This window comes from Xenopus tropicalis, chromosome 4 (genome assembly GCF_000004195.4).
Source record: "Xenopus tropicalis strain Nigerian chromosome 4, UCB_Xtro_10.0, whole genome shotgun sequence".
Taxonomy (NCBI): Eukaryota; Metazoa; Chordata; class Amphibia; order Anura; family Pipidae; genus Xenopus; species Xenopus tropicalis.
Genome location: NC_030680.2, coordinates 36,077,334 through 36,101,165, shown reverse-complemented (window position 1 = coordinate 36,101,165; position 23,832 = coordinate 36,077,334). Strand labels below are relative to the sequence as shown.

At 40.6% G+C, this 23,832-nt stretch overlaps 3 protein-coding genes across 4 annotated transcripts in view; 1 reads left to right on the top strand and 2 right to left on the bottom strand.

The window, feature by feature from the left end:
- The window catches only part of rcor2 (REST corepressor 2), a 41,639-nt gene extending 32,570 nt beyond the window's left edge, over positions 1-9,069 (bottom strand). Inside the window, exons 1-2 of the mRNA XM_012953532.2 lie at positions 9,044-9,069; positions 7,097-7,138 (exon numbers count right to left, since the gene is read on the bottom strand). The gene's annotated coding sequence lies outside the window, so the exon portion shown is untranslated. The remainder of the gene's footprint in view (positions 1-7,096; positions 7,139-9,043) is intronic.
- A 159-nt stretch (positions 9,070-9,228) lies between these two features.
- naa40 (N(alpha)-acetyltransferase 40, NatD catalytic subunit) lies at positions 9,229-14,939 on the top strand. 2 transcript variants are annotated; one of them, NM_001126933.1, is given in 8 exon segments: positions 9,229-9,336; positions 10,127-10,222; positions 11,036-11,088; positions 11,182-11,277; positions 11,408-11,566; positions 12,468-12,551; positions 13,345-13,422; positions 13,501-14,939. In NM_001126933.1, coding segments are annotated over 8 exon segments (711 nt in total). In that variant the 5' UTR covers positions 9,229-9,330; the 3' UTR covers positions 13,640-14,939.
- A 1,893-nt stretch (positions 14,940-16,832) lies between these two features.
- acta4 (actin alpha 4) lies at positions 16,833-21,701 on the bottom strand. Its single transcript, NM_203745.1, has 7 exons — positions 21,673-21,701; positions 19,825-19,978; positions 18,195-18,519; positions 17,934-18,095; positions 17,483-17,674; positions 17,207-17,388; positions 16,833-17,055 (listed from the first exon to the last, which is right to left on the bottom strand). Exons 2-7 carry the CDS (start codon positions 19,951-19,953, stop codon positions 16,912-16,914), a joined length of 1,134 nt encoding a protein of 377 aa, NP_989076.1. The 5' UTR covers positions 19,954-19,978; positions 21,673-21,701; the 3' UTR covers positions 16,833-16,911.
- Positions 21,702-23,832: the final 2,131 nt, after the last annotated feature.

Genomic DNA, 23,832 nt, shown 5'->3' with positions numbered 1-23,832 from the left:
GCTTATAAAGAGTTAATCTCAAGCTGCAGGCATACATTCAGTTGTCTCAATAGTGCCCTTAAAGGAACAGTAACAACAAAAAATGTGTATAAAAGGAACTACAGTATAATGTACTGTTGCCCTGCACTGGTGCAACTGGTGTATTTGCTTTAGAAACATTACTATAGTTTAGTAAATGAAGCTGCTGTGTAGCCATGGGGGCAGCCATTTAAAAGAGAAAAGGCACATCTTACATAGCAGATAACAGATTAGTTATGTACAATACAATGGTGTTTTATCTGTTATCTGCTATGTAACCTGTGCATTTTCTCCTTTTTCCAGCTTGAATGGCTGCCCCCGTGGCTACACAGCAGCTTATTATATAAACTATAGAAGTGTTTCTGAAGCAAATTTGCAAATTTTACCAGTGCAGGGCAACAGTGCATTGTATTATGATTACTTAAAAACATTTTTATTTTTTGGTGTTACTGTTCCTTTAAGTCTCCCCATATTTCACCTGTTTAGAAGATCAGAAAGCAAACAGGAAAAAAAATGCAACGATCCTCCCCAGACTTGGCGATTGGCACTGTAGGCGGCGCATGTGCACACCTCTGGAGCGTCTGGTTGCTATGGTGACGCAGACCTGGACAGCCGGCAGGAGGAGAAGCAAGAAGCGAGGCGGCAGGTGCAGGGAGCCCAATTCAGTGCCAGTGTGAGTGTGAGTCTGTGCTGTAATATGCTTTAGGCTGCCCTCTCACTAACGCACAGTATGACGTTGGCGAACAGCCAACAGGTCCCCTCATTAGATACCGGGTCTTGTACCCCTGCCCTAAATATTATAATCGGCGAACCGGGGGAGGGAAGTTGGGGGCGGCTGCAGTAGCGGTTTGTTTGTGAGCCGGCTGGTGCTGGGATAAAAGGGGGGGGGCATCACTAGTGGTGGTTTCTGAGCCGCCCGGCGCTGTGATAAAAGGGGGGGGTAGTGGTGGTTTGTGAGCTGGCAAATGCGGGGATCACAGCAGGGGGTGGGGGATATGGGTTTGTGAGCCGACTGGGATCAGAGGGGGGGGGGTTGTGCTTTCCAGCATTAGCCCATACAGGCATGCTGGACAAGATGGTGGCGCCGTTCACTGCAACAAGTATGTTTTTCTAGAATGTGTATCTCTGTAAATCTTTCATTAGGCAACCCAGAAATATAGGGTTTTTACTCAGCAATAGTAGTACTATTTAATAGTGTGCTTAATAGATTTTGACTTTCCTTGTCCTTTAAAGTGGCTAAGCGCTTTTTGGAAAAACACTATTTAAAGTGTAGAGCAGTGGATCATCACTGGTTAGAGATCACTGCTCTAGATCAGTGCTGTCCAACTGGCGGCCCGCGGGCCGCATGCGGCCCTCGACCCCCCTCTGTGTGCCCCCCCACCTGTCTGGCTGCTTTGATGGCTTACTCTTGTGTAAGCTTTAAATGGTATCAGTACTGTGATTAACTGGCCCCCCCTGCATGGTTCTCACCTCAGATTCAGGCTGTAATCAGGCTGTATTGTTTAAATATGTAATCCCCTGTACTGTTCACACCTTTTAATCCCTGCATTGTTCACCCCCTGCAGTGTTCAAACCTCAGGCTCAGGCTGTAATCACTCCCATTGTTCTCCTGTTCACACCTCAGGAGCAGTAGAAACCCACAAATAAACCCTGCACACTACAAAAACAACATATACTGAGGTGGTACTGCAATTAAAAAGTTTTTTAATATATAGTTATTGTGCAGACTGTTGGAGCAGTGCCAGCATTGTGTCACTGTAGGCTGCCTGTGTGTGCCATACACACAGGCAGGGTAGGGAAGGCAGAGTATGGCACACACAGGCAGGGTAGGGAAGGCAGATTATGGCACACACAGGCAGGGTAGGGAAGGCAGAGTATGGCACACACAGGCAGGGTAGGGCAGGCAGAGTATGGCACACACAGGCCAAGTATGGCACAAACCAGCCAAGAATGGCACACACAGTGAAAGTATGGCACACAGGCAGTGTAGGGCAGGCAGAGTATGGCAAACACAGGCAGGGTAGGGAAGGCAGAGTATGGCACACACAAAGGCAGGGTAGGGCAGGCAGAGTATCGCACACAGACAGGGTAGGGCAGGCAGAGTATGGCAGGTTTTTGCTGTACTACAACCATTAATATGGGTATGATCATGTGATAACATGGGTGTGGTTTCAAGTGGGTGTGGTTTCAAAAAGGGGAGTGGTCAAACTGGCTTCCATTATCGGCCCTCCCCCACGTAGGTCGGAAAAATTCCGGCCCTCGGTACAACAGAAGTTGGACAGCACTGCTCTAGATGATTGAAAGGGTAGAATTTCTAGATGATTCTAGATGAGTGCAATGAATAGGACTGGTGCTAAACATATTTTTGCCTGGTTTTTTAACCATAGACAATCTATGGTTTTTGTTATTTCTTGAGCCTTGCCTACCTGCAAGGACCAAACATGGAGTAGCTTCAGTTTATATGCACAGAATCATGGAAGTCACCAGACTAAAGATATTACTATCAGATATTATATGCAGCTTCTGTACAGGACCAGAACTAGGGAAAGTGCCTAGGGTGCAAACCATGGGGGGGGGGGGGGGGCACTAGGTACATGAATCTTCCTTCGCCTACCCTTTGTCTGGGCCCTTGTTCCCCACTTCCACCTTTATATGCCACTCCAGTCTGCGATCCAACCCCCTCCTGCAGCGTTACCACGCATACAGGAGCTCTGCAGGGGGTGGGGGGTGCATGCGTTAGGGGGCCGGCAGGGGGCCCAGATGGCTTGGCCCAGCTCTGCTTCTGTACAATATTTCCAGGGGAACAACCCTCTACCTCAGGTACAAAGTAGCTTCAGTTTCCCCGTTTGCCTTGTTTAGCTCAAGAAATAAAAAAGAACATAGATTTTTTTGCGAATAGCACAATATATAAAAACATGTTCGACCCTATATGTTTAACATTAATTCTGCCCCTTCCCACCCTGCTTGGGTAAATGCCCCTGTTGACAATTAAGCAAAGCAGTTCTGCTCAAAGACATGAGGACAATTTTAACTTGCCTCTCCTTCCATAAGGTAACAGTCAGACTTGGGGACATGAATTTGTGCCTCGTTGCATAAGATGGTGCTGTTAGTGCTGAGTCACACCCTCTTCAGCAGGGCATCAGAGACATTACTGAGCTATGCAGAAGGAATTCTGGGAAAGAAGCCCAGTATCGCCGCCAGTCTGCAGTTAGGAATCTGATCAGCATACTGCCCTGGCTGTGCTTTAGAACCCAGTGGGTGGGCTTTAGCTTCCAGGGCAGACTCGGACTGGCAATTTGGAAATTCTGGCTGATGCCAGAGGGGCTGCTGTATGCAGCTATAGACTTGAAATGCCAGGACCTATTCTTAATCTTAGTCCAGATATGCTCTAGGGGTATTTCATGTCAAATGATATATTAGGAATGATGCTGGGCTTTCTTCCCAGAATTCCTACAGCTTTGCATACAAATGACGATACTCTTTGACCAAAATGCAATTATTTGTGGATTACTGAGTTATAAACTTGACCCTTTTCCAGGCGCTGATGAAGACACAAAGCTATCCATATTTTTTACAGAACGCTACTAGTAATATTATAAAATTAGAAGGTATAAATCCTCCCAACAAATTACATGAATGACACAAAATGGTATCTTGGGCACTTTTTTGCATTATGAGACAATAAGGATGGTGGCCATGGGGTTAAACCAACCCGGAGACAGTGCAGAGGGCACCCTCTGCAGGTAGGCTTCAGGCCTTAGAATCCTGCTGCATTAACTCTTTTGCCACAGCCCTACAGCAGTCATTGGTTAGCGCAGAAGCTGTTTGCAATTTACAAAATCCTGTAAAGCATCTCTTTTCTAGAAATTAGCTTTAGTTAGTCATATATGAGATATCAAGGTAAGCTATTTGTTCCTATATGTAGAAAATAGGCAGCATAACAGAGTAGATTAGAAACCAAAGTTACATGTTTTTCTAGTCGGTTTTATGTTTCAGGGTCATCACTTAAATCTCTAATACAGTATCATTTTTGTTTCCTATTTTCCTACTTGAACCACTTAGTACACATACAAAAGGAGTAATTTGCAGAAGTCAATTGAGCACCACAACAGGTACATTTTTTGTTACCTGTTAGTGCCAGAGAGAAAAAAACTGTGTGTGTCCATTTATAGATTTCTGCACATCTCTGCATTATTTATAAAAGTCCCTAACTGATGGGGAATGTTATTTCCTCCAGAAAAGAGTGTCGCTGGCACCGTGGTATATTGCTACTCTTCTCCATGCAGGGTACTACAGGAAGGGAAGTCATATTAGTGGCATATCCAGAAAATATGTGATGCATGAAGTCCTGGTGTTGTGATTCGAAAAAAGTGATAAAGGAAGAGGAGAGACTTAATTCATGCATGGTGTGAAGATTAAGTCGCAGTGAGGACTAGGAGATCAGAGGTAATGTATGGAGGCGCCAGACTGTTGAAAGTTGTAAATGAATACCAGTGCAGAGACTAGAAAAATGGGTAGCAGCTGTGGAGCGAGATGAACGCATAAATCTTGTTGCGATATTAAGAAAAGATTGGATTAGTGGAAGAGAGGTGACCCCCTTATGCTCAGGGCCTAGTAAAAGAAACTGAGGTACCTTGTGGAAGAAGGTCTGAACCTGTCTCACTTCTCATAGTGTCATGTGGAAATTTACGGGCCCCTCATTTTTTGCCTCATTCAGTTACATTGTAGGGACTTGCCTTGCGAAGGCACAGAATGGGCATGTACACATTCCATCATGTTACAAAAGTATATTGTGGGCCTCTGTGACCTACTTAATTGTAGTAAAAATGTATTTTGTGATGCCGGGGGTAGTCAGGTCCTCTAGTGGGCCCAAGGGCCTCTAGTCTGACATTGGATATATAGAAAGATAGACGGATAAATAGATAATAGATATGCTGGCATAAGGAAGAATGAGAGAAATAGCTAGATGGCAGCTAGGGGTGTCAATAAAAAAATTTAATCTAGTTTGTTAATTTATTACCACAGTTTAGCAGAATATATTTTTAGAACACACTATAACCCCATGGTTTGTGTCTTGCTGCCCCCTTCTGGTAACACAAGGAAATGATGTACCAATAATTTGCTTGTGAAAAGCTGCTTTTTATCAGCTTTTATAGTTGCTCCAAATAAGAGTCCACTTGTCTGACATACTATTGTACCATTATAGCTTGAATAAAATATTATTTTAAATTCACTAATATGGGTTTGGGTTCATATACTTCAAGGCAGATTTACTCCACTCCAACACAGCTGGACTTATAATGAGTCTTATAATAACTAAATATTGTGCACATTACCCCTTTAACAAGCAAGAAGATCCCATTGATCCCAAGCCTCTGTTATCACATCTGAAAGGAGCAAAATGTGCTTTCCCCCCCCTAATGCTACTATAGAAATACACATATAAACATAATACACAAAAGCAATTAATAATCTGTGTCAGAGGACAGGTGGTAAGTTCTGAACCCTGTTGTGGCCTGCTTTCCTCTTCCCCTCATAATTACAGTAATGCTGAGGGAAGCAATGCATTATTTTTAAGGGCGATTGCAGGTCTTTGCATTCTAAAATGGAGTGCAGAGACCTAAGGCAATTCAAGTAGTGTGAAAGGCATGAGGCAAAGTGCCAAAAAATAGCAATTTGCAACTATGTTCTTTGAACCATGCCCTCCACTTTGTAATGATCACTTTCATATAAGTTTTGGGAAGGAATTCTCTGTCTACCATGTGTTCAAGACATGATATAAAAGTGATGCAGGGTGTGTGATCTCCATATTGGGATTATAGTAAATATTGTGGTAAAAGCTCCACCCTAGAATAAACAGGGTACTCCTCAAAGAATCTAAAATCTGTGTCTCCATTTCCCAGTAAGGTTTAGTACAATAAAGAGCGTGAGTTGAATTAATTGAATTAAGTAAACAGATAAATAAGGTTATAGTAAACAATTAACTATACGCATGCATACTTGTATACCCATTCCTGACTGTTCAAACAACATATTAAAGGTGTTGGTTAACTTAAAATTAACAGTATGGTGTAGATAAGTGGTTTTGAAACAATTTGCAATAGGTCTTTATTTGTTATTTTTTGGGTTTTTTAAATTATTTAGCTCACAAGTTCACAAGCTCTCCAGTTTGAAATTTTAGCATTTGTCTGGTTGCTAGGGTCTAAATTACCCTTGCAACAAGGCAGTGACTTGGTTGAATTATTATTAACATTTATTTATAAAGCGCAATAAGTAGTAAATAGGTTTCAGAAAGGGAATCTACTAGTTATATCCCACTGAATAAGTCCTGAATCAGTATAAGAATAAATAGCAAAGATTTTCAGTGGAATAAAAACAACAACATTTATTGGCTCAGAGCCAGAGAGATCAGAGGATGAAGCGCCACATGGTGCGAAACGCGTTAGGAGATTAGGATGCACCTGGTCATTGTTTGGTATAGTATGCTTTTCATATAATTTATGTTTTTGTTAATTTGAGCCAATAAATGTTGTTGTTTTTATTCCACTGAAAATCTTTGCTATTTATTCTTAAACATATTCCGCAGCGCTGTACAATAAGTGATTATAAATAGGTAAGGACGTGAAAAGAAAGATAAGTAATAAAAAATAACAATAACAGTAAAATCATAGCCTTGCAGATGAATAGTTTGTTGGCTGCTCAGTAGTGATGGGTGAAATGTTTTGGCAGGCATGGATTCTCAGTGAATTGGTGGATTGTTTCACAAAATGGATGAAAAAATTTGCCGCGCATCCAAAAATTGTCACCCCCGTTAAAACAATTGTCAGCGAAGCGAAACGGGACAGATTCGCTCATCGCTACTGCTCAGTAACCCCAATTTAAAAGCTGGAAATGTCACAAGAAGATTATACAAAAATTATACAAAAAAAAAGTTGCTGAGAACTAGCCAGTACTGATAGACTGAAGCACATCTCATTTGCTAAAATGGACCTTTCTTGAAGTTATCTAATGTATTTGCCAGTACTTCAGGAGCATACCATAACAGCTCTCACTATAGAAGAAAAAGTTATTTTTGTACCTTAAGATGGAACATCAGTCTCAGTGGATGTCTTTGTGTCTGCTGGTAGATAAATAAAGAATTAGAAGGTTTAGAAAGGGTATAAGTGGCTTGCATATATAAACAAAAATGGTAGTTGTCCCATGCAAAACACCAGCCAACTGTAAGGGGCAAACTGTGCCACACAACTGCTTAAATTAGGAATTCAAAAGTTTCAGTGAGTTTTGTGACACAAGTTACATCTGTCTATAATAACTGAGCACTGTTTATATAGGGAATAATGTAGAAAATGTTAGGTTGTCACCAAGGAGTTTCATGTCTCAGTCAATAAGGTTATTGCTAATAGCCTCATGTTTTGGGAATTTACAATATATATTAAAAATATTTAAAAGATTTAGAGATATTTGTAAATGTGATTGCTCCTAAAGGCGGTATTTGTTTATCCCATACCAGTCTCTGCAATGTGGTTCTGCTACAAATGTAGCAGCAATGTAAAGATTTGGGTTGAAGACACATGGGATGATTAGTCGCCGTGTAAGCCAATTAGTCGCCCTGGTTTTTTTAAGAAGTTGAGGCAACTGATCGCCCCGTGGGTCTTCGCCCTAACACACTTGCATGCATGGTATTATGTGAATTAGAACCTTGGCTGGAGGAGACTTGGCTTCTGCTCAATTGTTGCAATAGTCAAAAAAGCACTGCAGAAAAGGATAGACAAATATTGCTTTCAGTTGTATTTATATTACAACACAAGGTATAGGATCTATTATCTGGAATGCCTGGAACCCGGGGTTTTTAGAGATAAGGCATCTTTCTGTAATATGGGTCACAAAACCTTAAATCTGCTATAGCATTGTTTTGCCACCAATATGACTTCATGCAGCTTAGTAGGGACCTCTTATCCAGAAAACATTGAACCTGACATTTTCTATATAAGGGGTCTTTTTATAATTTGCATAACTATACCGTCCACAAAATAAACCCAATAGCATTGTTTTGCCTCCCATAAGGATTAATTATATGGTAGTCTGGATCAAGTACAGGGTTATCTTATTATTAAAAGAAAACCATTTTAAAAAATGTGAATTATTTGAATAAGGATTAATTACATGGTAGTCTGGATCAAGTACAGGGTTATCTTATTATTAAAACAAAACCATTTTAAAAAATGTGAATTATTTGAATAAAATGGAGTCTATGGGAGATGGCTTCCCGTAAAGCTTCTTCTATATATTTCCCGTAAAGAATCCGGGATAACAGAACCCATACCAATGATTTTATTTTCTATTAATGTATACTCAAAAGTTCCAAATTACATTTGCCTTCACTATAAAAGATACATTCAGGATTAAGTTTCCCTTTGGGTAGTAGTACTTTATTTCTTATGGTGCACAAGTTTCAATGAGACCTAACCAGCACTGGCCCATAAGGTAAAAATGACACCTGATATCAATGTTATTAATATAGAAGCAAGACCAATTGAGAAGGCTGTTTTCTTCCAGAAATTGTGCTTATTAACTTCATTCTCTAGTGCCAACATAGTAGACAGCATGACAGAGAAAATAAACTAATTTTGCAGCCATGACAAAGGCTTTTACTTGCTAGACTTCTTGTTTTCATAGTTTTACTTTTGAAAGGGGTAATTGACTTTTAAGTTAACTTTAAACATGGCTATGCAACCCTAACGCCATACTTCATACCCTGCAGCTGCAGTTACACTACTGCATAAGCAAAAACGATTGGATAATTATCACATAAGGCCATTGGGTGTAGCTGGAATGTTCTGTAGTCTAACGTCTTGCATTTTTTAACTATTACATTTTGCACCTTTGAATTAATTCAAGGTTAAGTTTTTTATCTGAATTTCAAACAATCCATGTATCAAAAAAGATAAGAAATATACAGCACAAAGACATCACTATGGAAACATTCAGCCCCACGCTTCATTTTGGCCACGCCCCAATGACTCACGTCACGTCGGCCGCGCTTTCTTGCTTCAGACAAAGGGACAAGGAGAAAGGGGCGTGGTAACGCGGTACCTTTCCCCGCCAATGTAAAAACGAGGCGTGAAACGCAAACGTATCTCACGCGTAGACTTCATTTTCCTTACTTTTACACAGGGAATTAGCCGGGTGGGCGTGGAACGTATCGTGCGTGATGATATCAATTGCCCCTGCTCCACCCCTTTGTTCTTCTCTTCTCCCTCCTCTAGCACCGAACCGGACCGGGACTGATAGTTTTACGTCATCGGCTACGTCATGGGGGTGAGGAGGGAGGAGAGTGGGGCAACTGGATAGTAGTGGGGTGTAGGTGAAAGTAAAATGGGACCCCATTTATAGGAATGTAGCCTGTGGCAGAGGGTTGTGGGGATGCCATTGTATTGTAGGAGCAGAAGCTGGATGCAGTTTGTTACTTTCAGAGATTGAGGGGTGTTAATGGAGGACACAGAGGGGTACAATTAATGGATGTAGGGGCATTTAAGGAGTTTTAATGTGTATTATGAGAGGGAAATTGGAGAAACTCAGTTACTGTTAGATTATACTGTACATAGGTGTACTATAGGATATATATAATATATATACATACATACATACATACACACACACAAAGGAATGAAACCTAATCTGATAGTTACATATATGATGCCTTGGCATGTATCTAAAATGTGCAAGGACAATGCAGATTAGCATATGTGATATCATGTAAAAGAGCCGGCTTTGAGTAGTCATTTGTATCCATGTAATGGAACCTGCTGCCTTCCAGCACTTTTAGTAACAACTCCCAGCATCCACTGGCAACTAATTCAGCCAGGGAATAATGGGAGTTGTTCTGCAGCAGTGGGAGGACTGGGAGTAATCTTCCTTCAGACTTTATACACAACTGGGTTAATTATCCACCTGTAATTTCATATATCCATTCATCATTATTGTAATTGTTTGCAAGCATCTAATATTAAGCACTCTACAAACCTAACTGTATGACCAGAAGGGGTGATTACATTTAAATATAGTTCCAAATTAAAACCTGACTACATTTTTTTGCTACATTTTTTAGAGGAAGTCTGTTCGTGCAAAGGAGAAGAAACAAAAGCGCCTAGAGGAACGGGCTGCTATGGCAGCGGTGTGTGCCAAAGTTCAGGCAGCCAACCAAGTAAGTGATATTCTCTTTGAATAGATACAACAAAAAGGGTAGGGTTGTTTATACAGAGCTCATTATTTACACTTATAGTCAACTGTTTTCTGAAGAAGGTTGTAAGTGTAAAAACTAATCTATTAGGGCTTTGTAATTGTAACCGGAAACTTATACTTTATCTTTGAAGTTTTTCTTCTCTTAAGAGAACTGGTATACAGGGACTTAAGAATGGTTTCCAGCTCACTCCTGCATTTCTGAGCTGTAATTCACTGCACTTCTAGAATCTTACTGTTCAAGTGAGAGGAGTGTTTTTTTTGCCAGCAGCAAAACACTGAATTGCCCTGTATACCAGTGCAATAATAGAATAAAAATGTCCTTGCATTAGCTACCCTGTGCTGACATGCAACAGCTACCTGTTTCCTGAAAGTCGATCCTTGTAAGCATTCACTTAACTTAACCTAATTCTATTATGGAGTAACATGCAATAGATTTAATTTAGACTGCAATATGCCAGCCAATTTTGACTGTTGTTATTAATGCACAAATATAAAGACCTAACATGTCCATCAGTGCTGTTCAGTATAAGGGTGTGTATATAAAACATACATATTTCCTACAAATACTTACCATATAGGAGGGAAGAGTTTTCTTTGCTCCGCTTTTAATGCATCGTATATATTTTTGTCATAATATAATTTTTTAGACTTAAGAGCAAAGATTTTTGCTACAAGAATTTTCTGTATTGTTTCCACATTATTTGTCGTAAAGCCGTTTACTATATTCTTCTGTATATTGTTCTTTCCTGTCTAATTATGTTATTTCTCTCTGTAGTTAGGGGACCCTCTTAGTGCTTTTCCTGTCTTCAAGAAGTTTGACAGGAATGGGTGAGTGAATGTTTGCTGTAGAGGAAAAAAGTATTTGGGGGTAAATAGTTTAGTTTCTATAATCCAGTTAGTTTGTTTCTCTTTCACCTCCAGGTTGAATCTTTCAATAGAGTGTTGCAAAGTGTCTGATTTGGATCAGAAGACTATAGACTGGGCTTTTGAACTCACAAAGACAAATATGCAGCTATTGTAAGCTTGACTCTCACCCATCTTGCAGTGAATTTACCACACTGTCTGTGCTCCATAGGGAGTGATTGCTTTCCTTTGGGGCAGTCCTGAGGGTTCATGAAGCGCTGATGCTATGATTTTTTTTCTGTAGGTATGAGCAGAGTGAGTGGGGATGGAAAGAAAGGGAGAAGAGGGAAGAACTGACAGATGAACGTGCCTGGTATCTCATTGCCAGGGATGAGCTTGCAGCTCCAGTTGCCTTTGTGCATTTTAGATTTGACGTGGAGTGTGGAGATGAAGTCCTTTACTGGTAAGGGGAGAATGTTTCTGTTAGCACTTTAAATATAGGTATTAAGTTGTTCTCATAAGGTAGCACACTTTTTTTTATACCCTAACATAATAAGGGGCAGGAGCACACTGTGTGGATCATCTGCTCTCCTCGGTTTAAAGTGCACCTATCACCCTTAAATTGTTTCCTCCACCAGAGGGCTGGCTACCTGCACCGGGAGGGCCATGTTGATTGGCACGCATGCACATAATGAGCAAATCTCCCCCACTTGCTTACTATGCGCATCATTATGCCCATGTGTGCGACATTGAAGGATGAGCATCATCCACCGCTCCTACATCACACACATGCGCATAATGATGCGAGTTGTGTACCCTCCTGGTGCGGGTAGCCCAGTGCTGGCAGGGGCAGTTGTTGTTTTTTTTTTTTTAAAAATAAAAAAAAAAACAACAAAACTATTGTTTCCCCTATTAGGAGTGCAGGCTCTATTAGCCCGCACCTTTGCTGGGGAAACAAAATAGGGGTGATAGGTGCCCTTTAAGTTTTGTATGTAGGCAGAGGAAGACATCGTAAAGCTCTATTAACAGGCACATCATTGGCCTGTGTGGAGCTACACTAAGTGGATTTCAGCATGAAAATTATAACTTTAGTGTGCTTAGTGTCTGCTCAGTGTTGCTCCACAGAGGCCCCTTTTGGAGACTGGTGGGTCAGACGAGAGTCTAAATAGAGGGGGACTTGCCAGGTTGAGTAGGTGTGGGCTGGTGGGAGGGCTGTTTAGGCTCAGGTGCAGGTCGACTTTTAGTTGACCCACACATCGCTAGTGTTGAAGGGTAAAGGGGGCCTTAAAGGTGGGCAGAAAGCCATTGTCTCATGTTGATATGGCTGCCAACACTTTGCTTTTTTTCCCTCTTCTCTTTTTCAGTTATGAAGTTCAGCTAGAGACCCATGTCCGCAGGAAAGGAGTAGGGAAGTTCCTGGTACAGATCCTACAACTAATGGCAAATAGGTTAGTAAGCAGAATGTTTTTGGAAGGACCAGTTTATAGTTGCCTTCATTTAGATGCAGGTGCACAGCTGGCTTGTTTAAGTGTGTAAAAGTTTATATTTGTATATATTTATTATAGAAATGCACAGGGATTACTACGGAATTCAGCCAAATGCCAACACTTTTTTGTAGGAATTGTATTTGACCAAATTGTATATTGTGTATCTTAAAACACTGTGCAACAATTCAGCTTGACATACTTTCTTTCAGATCACACTGCTTTGGTTCTTTTTTTTTTTTCCAAAATTTCAATTTGCAAAGTTTGGAATTGGTTCACCATTGGGCCAAATCTTTTGTAATGGATTTGGTAATCAGCTGAATTACAAAAAAACCCCCAAAAAACTACTTTTTGGTGTGTCTATAATTTTATACAAAAAACATTTTTGAACAATTTTGGGGTTTGGAATATTGGCATATTTGCAATCATTGCATTGCACTCAGAGGATTGTTTTCTGTTTATAAATATAAAACAACCCGTTCACTCATGGGTTCCTCTAGGTTGGCATTGATAGGTGATTGTATTTTCTGTTCTTGGATACAAACTTGACTGCTTTGCCCCGTTTCAAATTATTTCTATATTCTGCCAGTCAGAACTTACTAAAGCTGCAGTCATTTCAGTCCTAGTGTTGCCTATAGATGCACTGTAGTAGGACCAGCTATCGCTACCATCAGTTGGATCAGAGTGCTCTGAAGGACATAATCTCCCTACCATGTCCTGTCACCTATTACCTATTCCTTTTGTTACCAATTTCTAGCACACAGATGAAGAAAGTTGTCCTTACAGTGTTTAAACACAATCACGGTGCTTACCAGTTCTTCAGGGATGCCTTACAGTAAGTGTCTTTAATTTACATATCTTCTCTGCAATTCCTCTCTTTATCTTATGCATCGTTCCTCTTCTCTCCTTTTAGGTTTGAAATAGATGAGACATCTCCAAGTGTATCTGGTTGCTGCAGTGATGACTGCACTTATGAGATTTTAAGCAGAAGAACAAAGTTTGGAGACACCCCTCACTCACACACAGGACATTGTGCGGGTTGCTGTCACTAAACAAAGTGGAGGATGGACATGGGAGGGGTTGGAATAAGCAGTTGTCTTTTTGTTTCTCTATATTTTCCCCTTTTTTATTTAGTTGTTTGCTTTGCTACTGTGCACATGCGTGTAATTCACACGCCACACAAGTTTGTTTTAATGGTAAATAAATTCTCATTGGAAACCTGACTATTTTATACTTAAATAAGTTGTAAGCCATCTATAAAGAGGCAAATGGTAATTGGCTTATGTAATCTATATAAATGCCCAGTATGTAAATCATTTGTTCCTTATGGCTAGAGGCCGGTACTGAGGTTTGGCAGAATCTCCCATTATATTTGCAAGTAGCAGTGTTTGAAATTTAAAAATCTATTTTGATTTCTCATTATTTTCTCAGATTTTGAGGCTAATATATTACCAGCTATTTAAACCAAGCAGTTTCGATTAAGGGATACTGTTGTTGTAATAACAAGTAAAAACAATTTGTAATACTGTGCAGTTTTGAGGAAAAGGTTTTTTTCTTTAATTTTGCTGGAAAACTGGCACTTTTAAAATGAGGGAATACCCAAAGTGCTCAATGCTGCCTCCCATTCACTTTTTAAGGTCTGTGGGGTGGGGAAGTGGGGGGTTGTTGACTGTCACTGCTATTTAGGTAAAACCAGCTGTGGATAAAATGCCCCTTTCTAGCAATATGAAATGAAAAATGCAATGACAAATGCACACAGAGCAAAGACAGATCTGCATGGCCAAACTCTCACATAAGTGTTTTTGCTGCAAAGGTCTGCCTTTCCCTTGCGCCACCATTTTGTGATGTCTGTGTTCTCTGTCTGTGAGATCAAAAGATGGCCATGCACCATAAGATTTGCTTATAAACAAACTATCTGACACAACACATTCTAATAGTGTCATGTGGAATTTTACCAGGCTCTCACTTTACAGGAGTGGCTAATGGTCTGAATCCTTTGCTATTCCATTACAAGGTAAAACTGGCAAAACTGTCTGTCCCTTCCTTTTTTTCTGTTAAAGGTAGGAAAAATTGCAGGTTCTCCTGTTTGGAAGAGTCGTTCCCTATTTCCCTGTAAATATTTCACTCCTGTCTCTTCCTGTGGACATTTCTCTTAAGAAAACTGGGCAAAAGTAAAATTAAGTTCACTTATAGGAGAATGTGATGACTGTAATAAAATACCCTTAAAGCATTCAAAGTGTCTTGGTTTGGTGAGGCAAGTTTAATCAGAATTCAGAAATGTTTTCCATTACTTGACCCACTTTAATATTTATGTAACATATACCATTAAAAAAATGTTTGTGATACAGCAGACTTCTAAGTTGATGAATTGATTAATTTAAAGACCCACTGCAGATTAAAATGTTTCTTTCTTTGCCAGAAGTTAACCAAAACACTCTGCCGTGACTATACTAGGAAAATGCCTGCAAAATATACTTTGAACATACAAGTGCTTTGTAATTGTAATGTTAGGCGTGATTTCACTAATTGCATCTAATGCAAGGCATTGGTTTCCATTTTCTATTATGATCTTTCTGGTATGACTGGGTTAATGTAGTGCTCTTTATCCATTTGCTATAGTGATCTAACTGGTATATCCAGGCATTGGCAGAACTACCACGGCTGGGGGAGTGCATTTGCACCCTTATTGGAGCCTCAAGTGTGTGTAACTCTGGTCTAAACTTGTTACCTTGCACCTGGATCCCTTCAACACAGTTGAAGGTTAAGGCAGTGCTCATTATACTTATTGTACAGCGCTGCGGAATATGTTGGCGCTTTATAAATAAATGTTAATAATAATTATCCATTTAGTAGAGTGATATTAGAGTGGATATTGGTGTGAAAACACAAAAGTGTGGATCTGTTCAGTGTAGCTCCACACAAACCAGTGCTGTAACTGGCAACAAACTTACATAAAGGATTGCAGGACAGCAGATTGTTTTTTCTCCACCTGCACTCAAAATGTATGCAGAGTAAAGTAGATGAGCTGCTCTGTGTGCCCCTAGCCTTACTGTTATGTAAGATCTCAACCCTGTCTGCACAGTGACAGGTAAATTATATTTTTGTCAATGAGAAATAATCAGGATGGTACAAGGGCAAATAAAATGTTTCTGGCAGAGAAGCTGATGCATGAGACATCAGCCTCCCCACACATAAAAATCACCCTCTGCCTATGCCTGGTGGTCAGATCCTTCAGTGGACCCAAGGGCCTTGAGTCTGACAGATCGATAGGCGCCATAAAGTCCATTACTGTACATTGCATAGAGCAGTGCTGTCCAACTGGTGGCCCGCGACCCCCCTATGTGTGGGCCCCCCACCTGTCTGGCTGCTTTGATGGCTTACCTTTGTGTAAGCTTTAAATGGTATCAGTACTGAGATTAACTGCCCCCCTGCATGGTTCTCACCTCAGATTCAGGCTGTAATCTCCCTGTATTGTTTAAACATGTAATCCCCTGTGTTTTTCACACCTTTTAGTTTCTGCATTGTTCACACCTCAGGCTCAGGCTGTAATCACCCACATTGTTCACCTGTTCACACCTCAGACATTGTATATACTGCCTGGCCTATGCTGCCTGTTTATATGGCACACACAGAAAGCATAGGGTAGGCATAGTATGGCGCATAGGGCAGGGAGGGTATGGCACACACAGGCAGCATAGGTTAGGCAGAGTATGGCACACACAGACAGCATAAGGGAGGCAGAGTGCTGCCTGTGTGTGCCATACCCTCCCTGCCCTATGCTGCCTGTGTGTGCCATACTCTGCCTGCCCTATGCTGCCTGTGAGAGGTGAACCTGGCAGGGGTATGTTCTGGGAGTTTGTTAGTAGTTGGAAAAAGCCATTAAATGGTCCCTAAGGTGTGTACTTAGTTGCTGGGGGTTGCTGTGCTATCCACAGGGGAGGAGGAGGCATATGGATTTAAGGGTGTGTCTTAATGACATAATATGACATAATATAATTCTTTCATATATTAATAACTGTTGATATCCCCGCAGTGAGGACCAAGCATTTGGGTTTTTGCTGCACTACCACCGTTGTGATAAAATGGGTGTGGTTTGAAGTGGGTGTGGTTCAAAAAAGGGGAGTGTTCAAAACTGGCTTCCATTAGCGGCCCTCCGCCATTTATGCTAGAGAAATTCCGGCCCTCGGCACAGCAGAAGTTGGACAGCACTGGCATAGAGTATATAAAATGAACAGAGGGTTTTAATGTTTATAACAAATGTTTTATTGTAATTTTGTATATATTTGTGACATTTGTACACAGAGGAATTGGGGTAAGAATATAATTAGAAGCACTTTCTGTGCACAATTGAGGGGCCGGCTTCATCATATTCCTGCTTGCTGATCCACATCTGTTGGAAGGTGGAGAGAGAGGCAAGGATGGAACCTCCAATCCATACAGAGTATTTACGTTCTGGAGGAGCAATAATCTGTGGAGAAGAGAAAGTACTCAGTTACAAAGTGTAAAAGTGAATTATTGGAAGGATACGTTGATTTAATTACAGATAAAATCTATCCTACATGCTAAGTATATTGGGTGCAATTTACTGTTTTCCCTAGAAACAGAACTAGTCTATTTACCTTGATCTTCATTGTGCTTGGAGCAAGGGCTGTGATTTCCTTCTGCATACGGTCAGCAATACCAGGGTACATGGTGGTACCACCAGACAAAACATTGTTGGCATAGAGGTCCTTACGGATGTCAATGTCGCACTTCATGATGGAGTTGTAAGTGGTCTCATGGATACCTGCAGACTCCATACCTGGAAGAAAGAGAAATAAAAATGATATAATGATACCAGAACACTGGCTTTTAACATCAAGCTGGAAATTCCATGGAAATATATGAATTCTCACCAATGAAGGATGGCTGGAAGAGTGTTTCTGGGCAACGGAACCTTTCATTTCCAATGGTAATGACCTGTCCGTCTGGGAGTTCATAGCTCTTCTCCAAAGATGAGGAAGTGGCTGCTGTTGCCATCTCATTTTCAAAGTCCAGAGCCACATAGGCAAGCTTCTCCTTAATGTCCCTCACAATCTCCCTTTCAGCTGGAGGGGGGAAATTATATAATTAGTTAAAAGGACACTATATTGTGCACATTGGTTACACAATAGTTGTTATATTTTATATTAGCACAACTAAGAGCCATGGAAGACCCATATCTATAACATAATGCAGAAGCCTTTTTCAAATACTTCCTGCCTTTACTAGTTCTACAGGCTTTTGCATAAATGTATTTGTAGCTGCTGCAAGTAGCTCTACAAGTATATTTATAAAGGAGCGTCTATATGTTTCAATACTTCTCACCTGTTGTGACAAAAGAGTAGCCTCTCTCAGTCAGGATCTTCATGAGGTAGTCAGTCAGGTCACGTCCGGCAAGGTCCAGACGCTGGATGGCATGGGGCAAAGCATAACCTTCATAAATTGGCACGTTGTGGGTCACACCATCACCAGAGTCCAAGACGATACCTAAAATATGATCATTTTACTCATAAGTGTCTTTGTTATAAATGAGATAACTGGATGCAATATGCCCAATAACCAATATAAGAAAGCTGTGTTTCTCACCAGTGGTACGTCCAGATGCGTATAAGGACAGAACGGCCTGGATGGCTACATACATTGCTGGAACATTGAAGGTCTCAAACATGATCTGTGTCATTTTTTCACGGTTGGCTTTGGGGTTAAGAGGTGCCTCTGTGAGCAGGGTGGGGTGTTCCTCTGGGGCCACACGCAACTCATTGTAAAAGGTGTGATGCCAGATCTTTTCCATGTCATCCCAGTTGGTGATGATACCATGCTCAATTGGGTACTTGAGGGTCAGAATACCCCTCTTGCTCTGGGCTTCATCCCCAACATAGGAGTCCTTTTGGCCCATACCAACCATGACACCCTGAAATAAAAAGAATGGAAAGGTTATGAAAACTGATTACATGGTGAGGCAGATGTACAGCTTGGTTAAACTAATGCAGCTGATGACCAGGGTGCACTGTGAGAGGAGATTAACTGATAACATTTGATGCTGCAGCACTAAGTTGACCAAGTAAAAACAAGCACTTTACATTAGTGCTGGAGGGCTACTACACAGTTCTACATGTAGGGGACTTTTATTCTATGGACTATTGTAGTATCATACGCAATGTGTTTGTTAATAATATGGCAATATTAATAATTTTCATAATATTTAATGGAATATTTATGGAGTAACTCACACTCCCTACACTTAATGACGATGCCTTGCAAAAGGATTCCAAACCCATTGCCAGTTCTTTCATTTAACAGAAAAAACAATCATACACTGACATTTGATTCTCTGTGAAATATTTAAGTCTCATTACTGGACATTATTTTCAAATTTAAAAAAGGCATAAACAATTAAACTGTGCTATTTCCGTGCCTGGAAGAATGCAACCATGTGCCACACAGACACATGAAACGCAGGTGGAATGCATCTTGAGTGTTTAAGGGTACATATGTGCCAGCTTTGCACATGATTTAGGAGTGTTTTGCCCTATACTTGCAAACAGATTTGCCGACACTTGTGCTCCTTAGCTTTCAAACATTGCTGTAGATTCTCATTTAATTTAAAGGGGATCTCTTCTAAGCAACTTTCTTGTATACATACAAATGTCAGTGGTTTGAAAGCTATGTGTAAATGTAGAAGCAATTGAAAAAAGCCCTTTCTGTTCTCTGATTCTGACTCATACGATAATGTAGCTCTCGTCCACATGAGATGTTTTTCTATATTGTTTCAGGAGTCATAACCAGAAGTGCAGAGAATATAAAACAGCCAGACAAATACAGCTTTCAGTAACAACTGCATTTACAAATTGCTAAATTTGTTTTTTAACTTTATGAATATTTTACTACAAATATGGGATCTATTTTTCAGAATGCTTGGGGTCTAAGGTTTTAGGACCTTTTTATAATTTGGACCTCCACACCTTAAGGCTAATAAAAACAGTTAAACATTAAAAAACCCAATAGGGTTTGTTCTGCCATATAGTTATGCACATTAGGTATCATCAAGTAAAATGTACTGTTCTATTATTGCAGAACAAAGGGAAATCAGTGAAAAAATAAGAATTGCTTAAACAGGACATAGTACAGAGGTGATTGTGGCACTGCATCTGTCAGTCTGTTTGATAGCTATACTTTCCCTATGACAAGCAGTTACTTAGTTTTAGTGAAGTCTTACCTGGTGACGAGGACGTCCCACAATTGAGGGGAAGACAGCACGGGGAGCATCATCTCCGGCAAAGCCAGCTTTCACTAGCCCAGAACCGTTATCGCACACCAAAGCGGTGGTCTCATCGTCGTCACACATGTTTGAGTCTGGAGAGGGACTGAGACTGAGAGAGAGAGGGTGAAAAGATTAGAATAATGTGTTTTATGGCTGCTATGTATACACTGCCATTCCCTACACCTGTCTGACTTTGCTAGCCCACCTGTCTCTCCCCATGTGTGTCTCACTTTTTATTTCTCAGCTGTTCCTTTCTGTCACTTATTTCAGCTGTCTCTGGCTCTGTCTCCTCTAGGAAGTGGATAAGTGGTTATCTGAGAGGGGTTTGCAGGGGTGTTGGGAAAGTGATTATGTGCAGTGATGGCATGGTAAAGGCTACATTATACTTTACAGACTCTCACTGGAGACAGGATTAATATAAACATTTATGAGAGAAAACTGAGGTTTACCCCCTTATACTGCTCTGGAAAGGGAACAGCAAGGTAAGGTCTAAAGGGGTCTGGGTAGAGAGAAGCTAGGTATGTTTCTGAATAGATAAAATACAGTCATTCTCTACAGACCTCTGAGATGAAAGAAGCTAGGGCTCTGAAAATTGAGACACTTAGGGAGAAGACACATGGAGCTAGTAGTAGCAGCTACTTGTCACGGCTACAAAAATAGACAAAGCTGATCATTTACTGATAACTGTCTCTACGTGTGTTTTAGCAGGGGCAATTCTCAGTATTGTCTATGGCAGGGTATTTTCTGGCGTTAAGTAGCCGTAACAAGTAGCTGTTACTAAGTAGCTTCATGTGTCTTCACCCCTAGATTTATCTTCAAGACTACAGCTAGAGATGCAAGGCATGTTCTACAGGGCATGGGGAGGGGGGCATAGAATTATATACAGGGAGTACTGGTTATGGCATAGGAGAAATATGCAAGTTAAGCAAGTTGTAAGTTCTGAGGAGAAGAGATTAAAGGCAAACTTTACTCCTAATTTATATTAAGAATGGAGGAAAGGACAATATTTGAGCAGGGTAGGCATGCATGCATTGTAGTGGATCTGGTGGGGAATGGGGGTGAAAAAATACACTATTAAGTATGAAATGCATCCCCCGGAAAATAAGTTAAGGAGGAGAGAAGAAAATCATGGCAGGGAAAAAAAGTTATGGATGTTATGGATGCACAATCTGACAGGAGAGGAGTTAGAGGGATAGTTTACCTTAAAATGTACTTTAAGCATAATTAAGATAATTTGGAGTCTAAGAAAAATTTGCACTTTGTCTTATTTTTTTAATTATTTGTTATCCATTATTTATATAGCTTTATTCAGCAGCTCTCAAGTTTGTTATTACAGACATTATCTGGTTGCTGTGTTCCTATTTAACCTAGCAACCAAGCAGTGGTTTGCATACTGGAATAAACAGGAGAGGGACTGATCAGAAAGAAAAGTAATAGAAAGTAACAATAAAACTGTTGCCTTAAAGGTCAACAGTTTTTTCTGGTTGCAGGGATCAGTAACCCTGACAGCCTGATTGTATTTTATGTTGAAGTACTGGAAGAAAAAATAATTTTAAAAAATGAAGACCCATTTAAAAGTTGCTAAGAATAGATGATTCTGCTAAAGTTATCTGGTTGAGCTACCATTTTATGGTTTGTGCAGGAGAGAAGTGTTTTCTGCAAAGATATTGGGCAGAGGCCTAACAGAAGAAAGGTTAATCGTGTTCTGCAAGAACAAAAGGTACAGGATATTTTTCAGGATTCTGGTGGAAGAGAAATGATCTCCTAAAGCAAGGGGTTAAAGTGGTGTTGTGGCAGCCTTACCTTTTGCAGCAGGGAGAGAGTAGGAGTAGCTGTGCGCTGGACTGTCTTGCAGGCAGCTATGTATTTATACCCAGGGTGGCCCTGGAGGTGCCCAGGGAAAGCCCCACACTCAGTGAACTCCATATTTGGACAGAAGCCAGAACTGACTGGCCTTGTGAGGGTCCGAGCCGGGGTCTGACTACTGAGTGACCAAATATAGTGGGCTCTCCCTCCCCTTCAACCAATATACAGATCCAACATACACATTGCTATTCCTGGATATAGAGCGGGACAGGCTTTACTTAGAAAGTGCTGTGTGTGTATAGATAGAGAGCAGTAGGGAGAAAAATGTATAGATTTGGTATAAAGATGTTATTTATCCACAGACAGAATAATGCAGATAATTACACTGTCATCATGAATGGAAACATATATATTAAATGAAACAAAACAAATGCACAGTGAGGAGGGGTAGCTTTACGCAGTATCTGTTGTATATATTGTACAAGCATTGCACTGCAGAGATAAAGGGCTAGTTATTAATACTACAGAATTATTTGTAACTTGTTTCTCTTTTCCATGTAGTTGCAAATACATAACCCAGGAACTCATTTCCTTAACAATGCTTAAGCTTTTAAAGAACTATAACTCCAAGAATCCTGTTATATTGTATAGGCAATTCCATACCCATTGAGCAAATAACGTTCTGCACTTCAGCTGTTGCAATATGGCAATCTGGATCCTACAAAAATGTGTAAAATCTGTTCCTTGAGTGGCGAGAAAATAACCATCAGCTGTTGCAGAACTGCACCTCCCAGTATCCTGCTTAACATTGCATATCCCAGGAGCAAATAACCTTCGCTACTTTAGCTTTAGCATATGTTTTATCATTTGATATTTAATTTGATATCCAAGGTGCAAATAACATTAAACTGCAACTTTCTGCTGTTGTAAAACTATGACTACCAGAGTAATAAATAGGAATGCATATTTACAGAGCAAGTAATGTTCAGAGGTTCATCTATCCTAGATATGCCCAACAAGTTGATTAATACAGCATTATCAGTGGGTAAATAACATTAGCTCTTGCAGAACTACAGCTCCCGGTATTAATGGGGTGATTCACCTTAATTTAATATGCAACTTTTCAACTGGTTTTCATTTTTTATTTCTTATAGGTTTTAAATGATTTGCCTTTTTCTTGTTTCTCTTTTCACCTGTCAGAAGGGAGTCGCTGATGCCAGCAGCCAAATAGCTATAGCTCTTTGAGACTATAGTTTTATTGTTTTTGTTTTAATTATTTATCATTCTATTTATCCCCTCTCCTATTCATATTTCAGCCTCTCATTGATACCACTGGCTAGTTACTAGGGCAACTTGGACCCTAGCATACAGATCCCTGCTGAAATTTCAAACTGAAAAACTGATTCTTAAAGGTACAGAACATGGTAGGCCTCCAGGTCCTACTTCCATGCACTATTTATACAGATTAAAACTATTATACAGGTTAAATCTACTTATTTCATTTTATTCCTTCTATCACAAGGTTTCTCCATTCCTGTACAGTCACAGGGGGTAACCTTAGGTTACACACAAGGGCCTGAGGCGGCATAGGGCCCCCTCGCTCTCCCCGTTCTTAGCTTTTTCACGTCAGAGTGGGCCAAGGAGGTTGCCGCATTCCTAGTGCAGAGAGCACAAAATCATAATTTCTGATCGGAAAATTACCAGGAGTTGCTTTTTGCTGCCTCATGGCAACAGCACCCCTGGATGTGCCAAAATAGTGAAGTATTGATACTTTCAATCTCTAGTGTTTAACAGCCTCAGTGATGTCACAGGCACTACACTTACTAGTGTAAAGCTGCCGTGCACACCTTGTTCCTCACCACTCTTCACACTTATTCACCACTCTTGGCCAGCATATTGTCTTAATTTCTGACTACCTTATCTTGTTTGCTTCTGTGTGTTAATTGCGTAAAAGAGAGGAGATTTGTCCCGGGCCCTCAGTATTAGAGGGACCAACTACAGAAAAAATGCTGTGAAAAGCAGGGGGTAATTTACAATGACCCCAATGCAAGTCCTAAAGCACTAAGGCTAATGCCAGACAGGCTGATTCTCTTCTTTCCCTGTGCCTGCACCCGGCGCCATTGTGTCAGCCCAGGTGCAGGCACCCACAGTGGATTT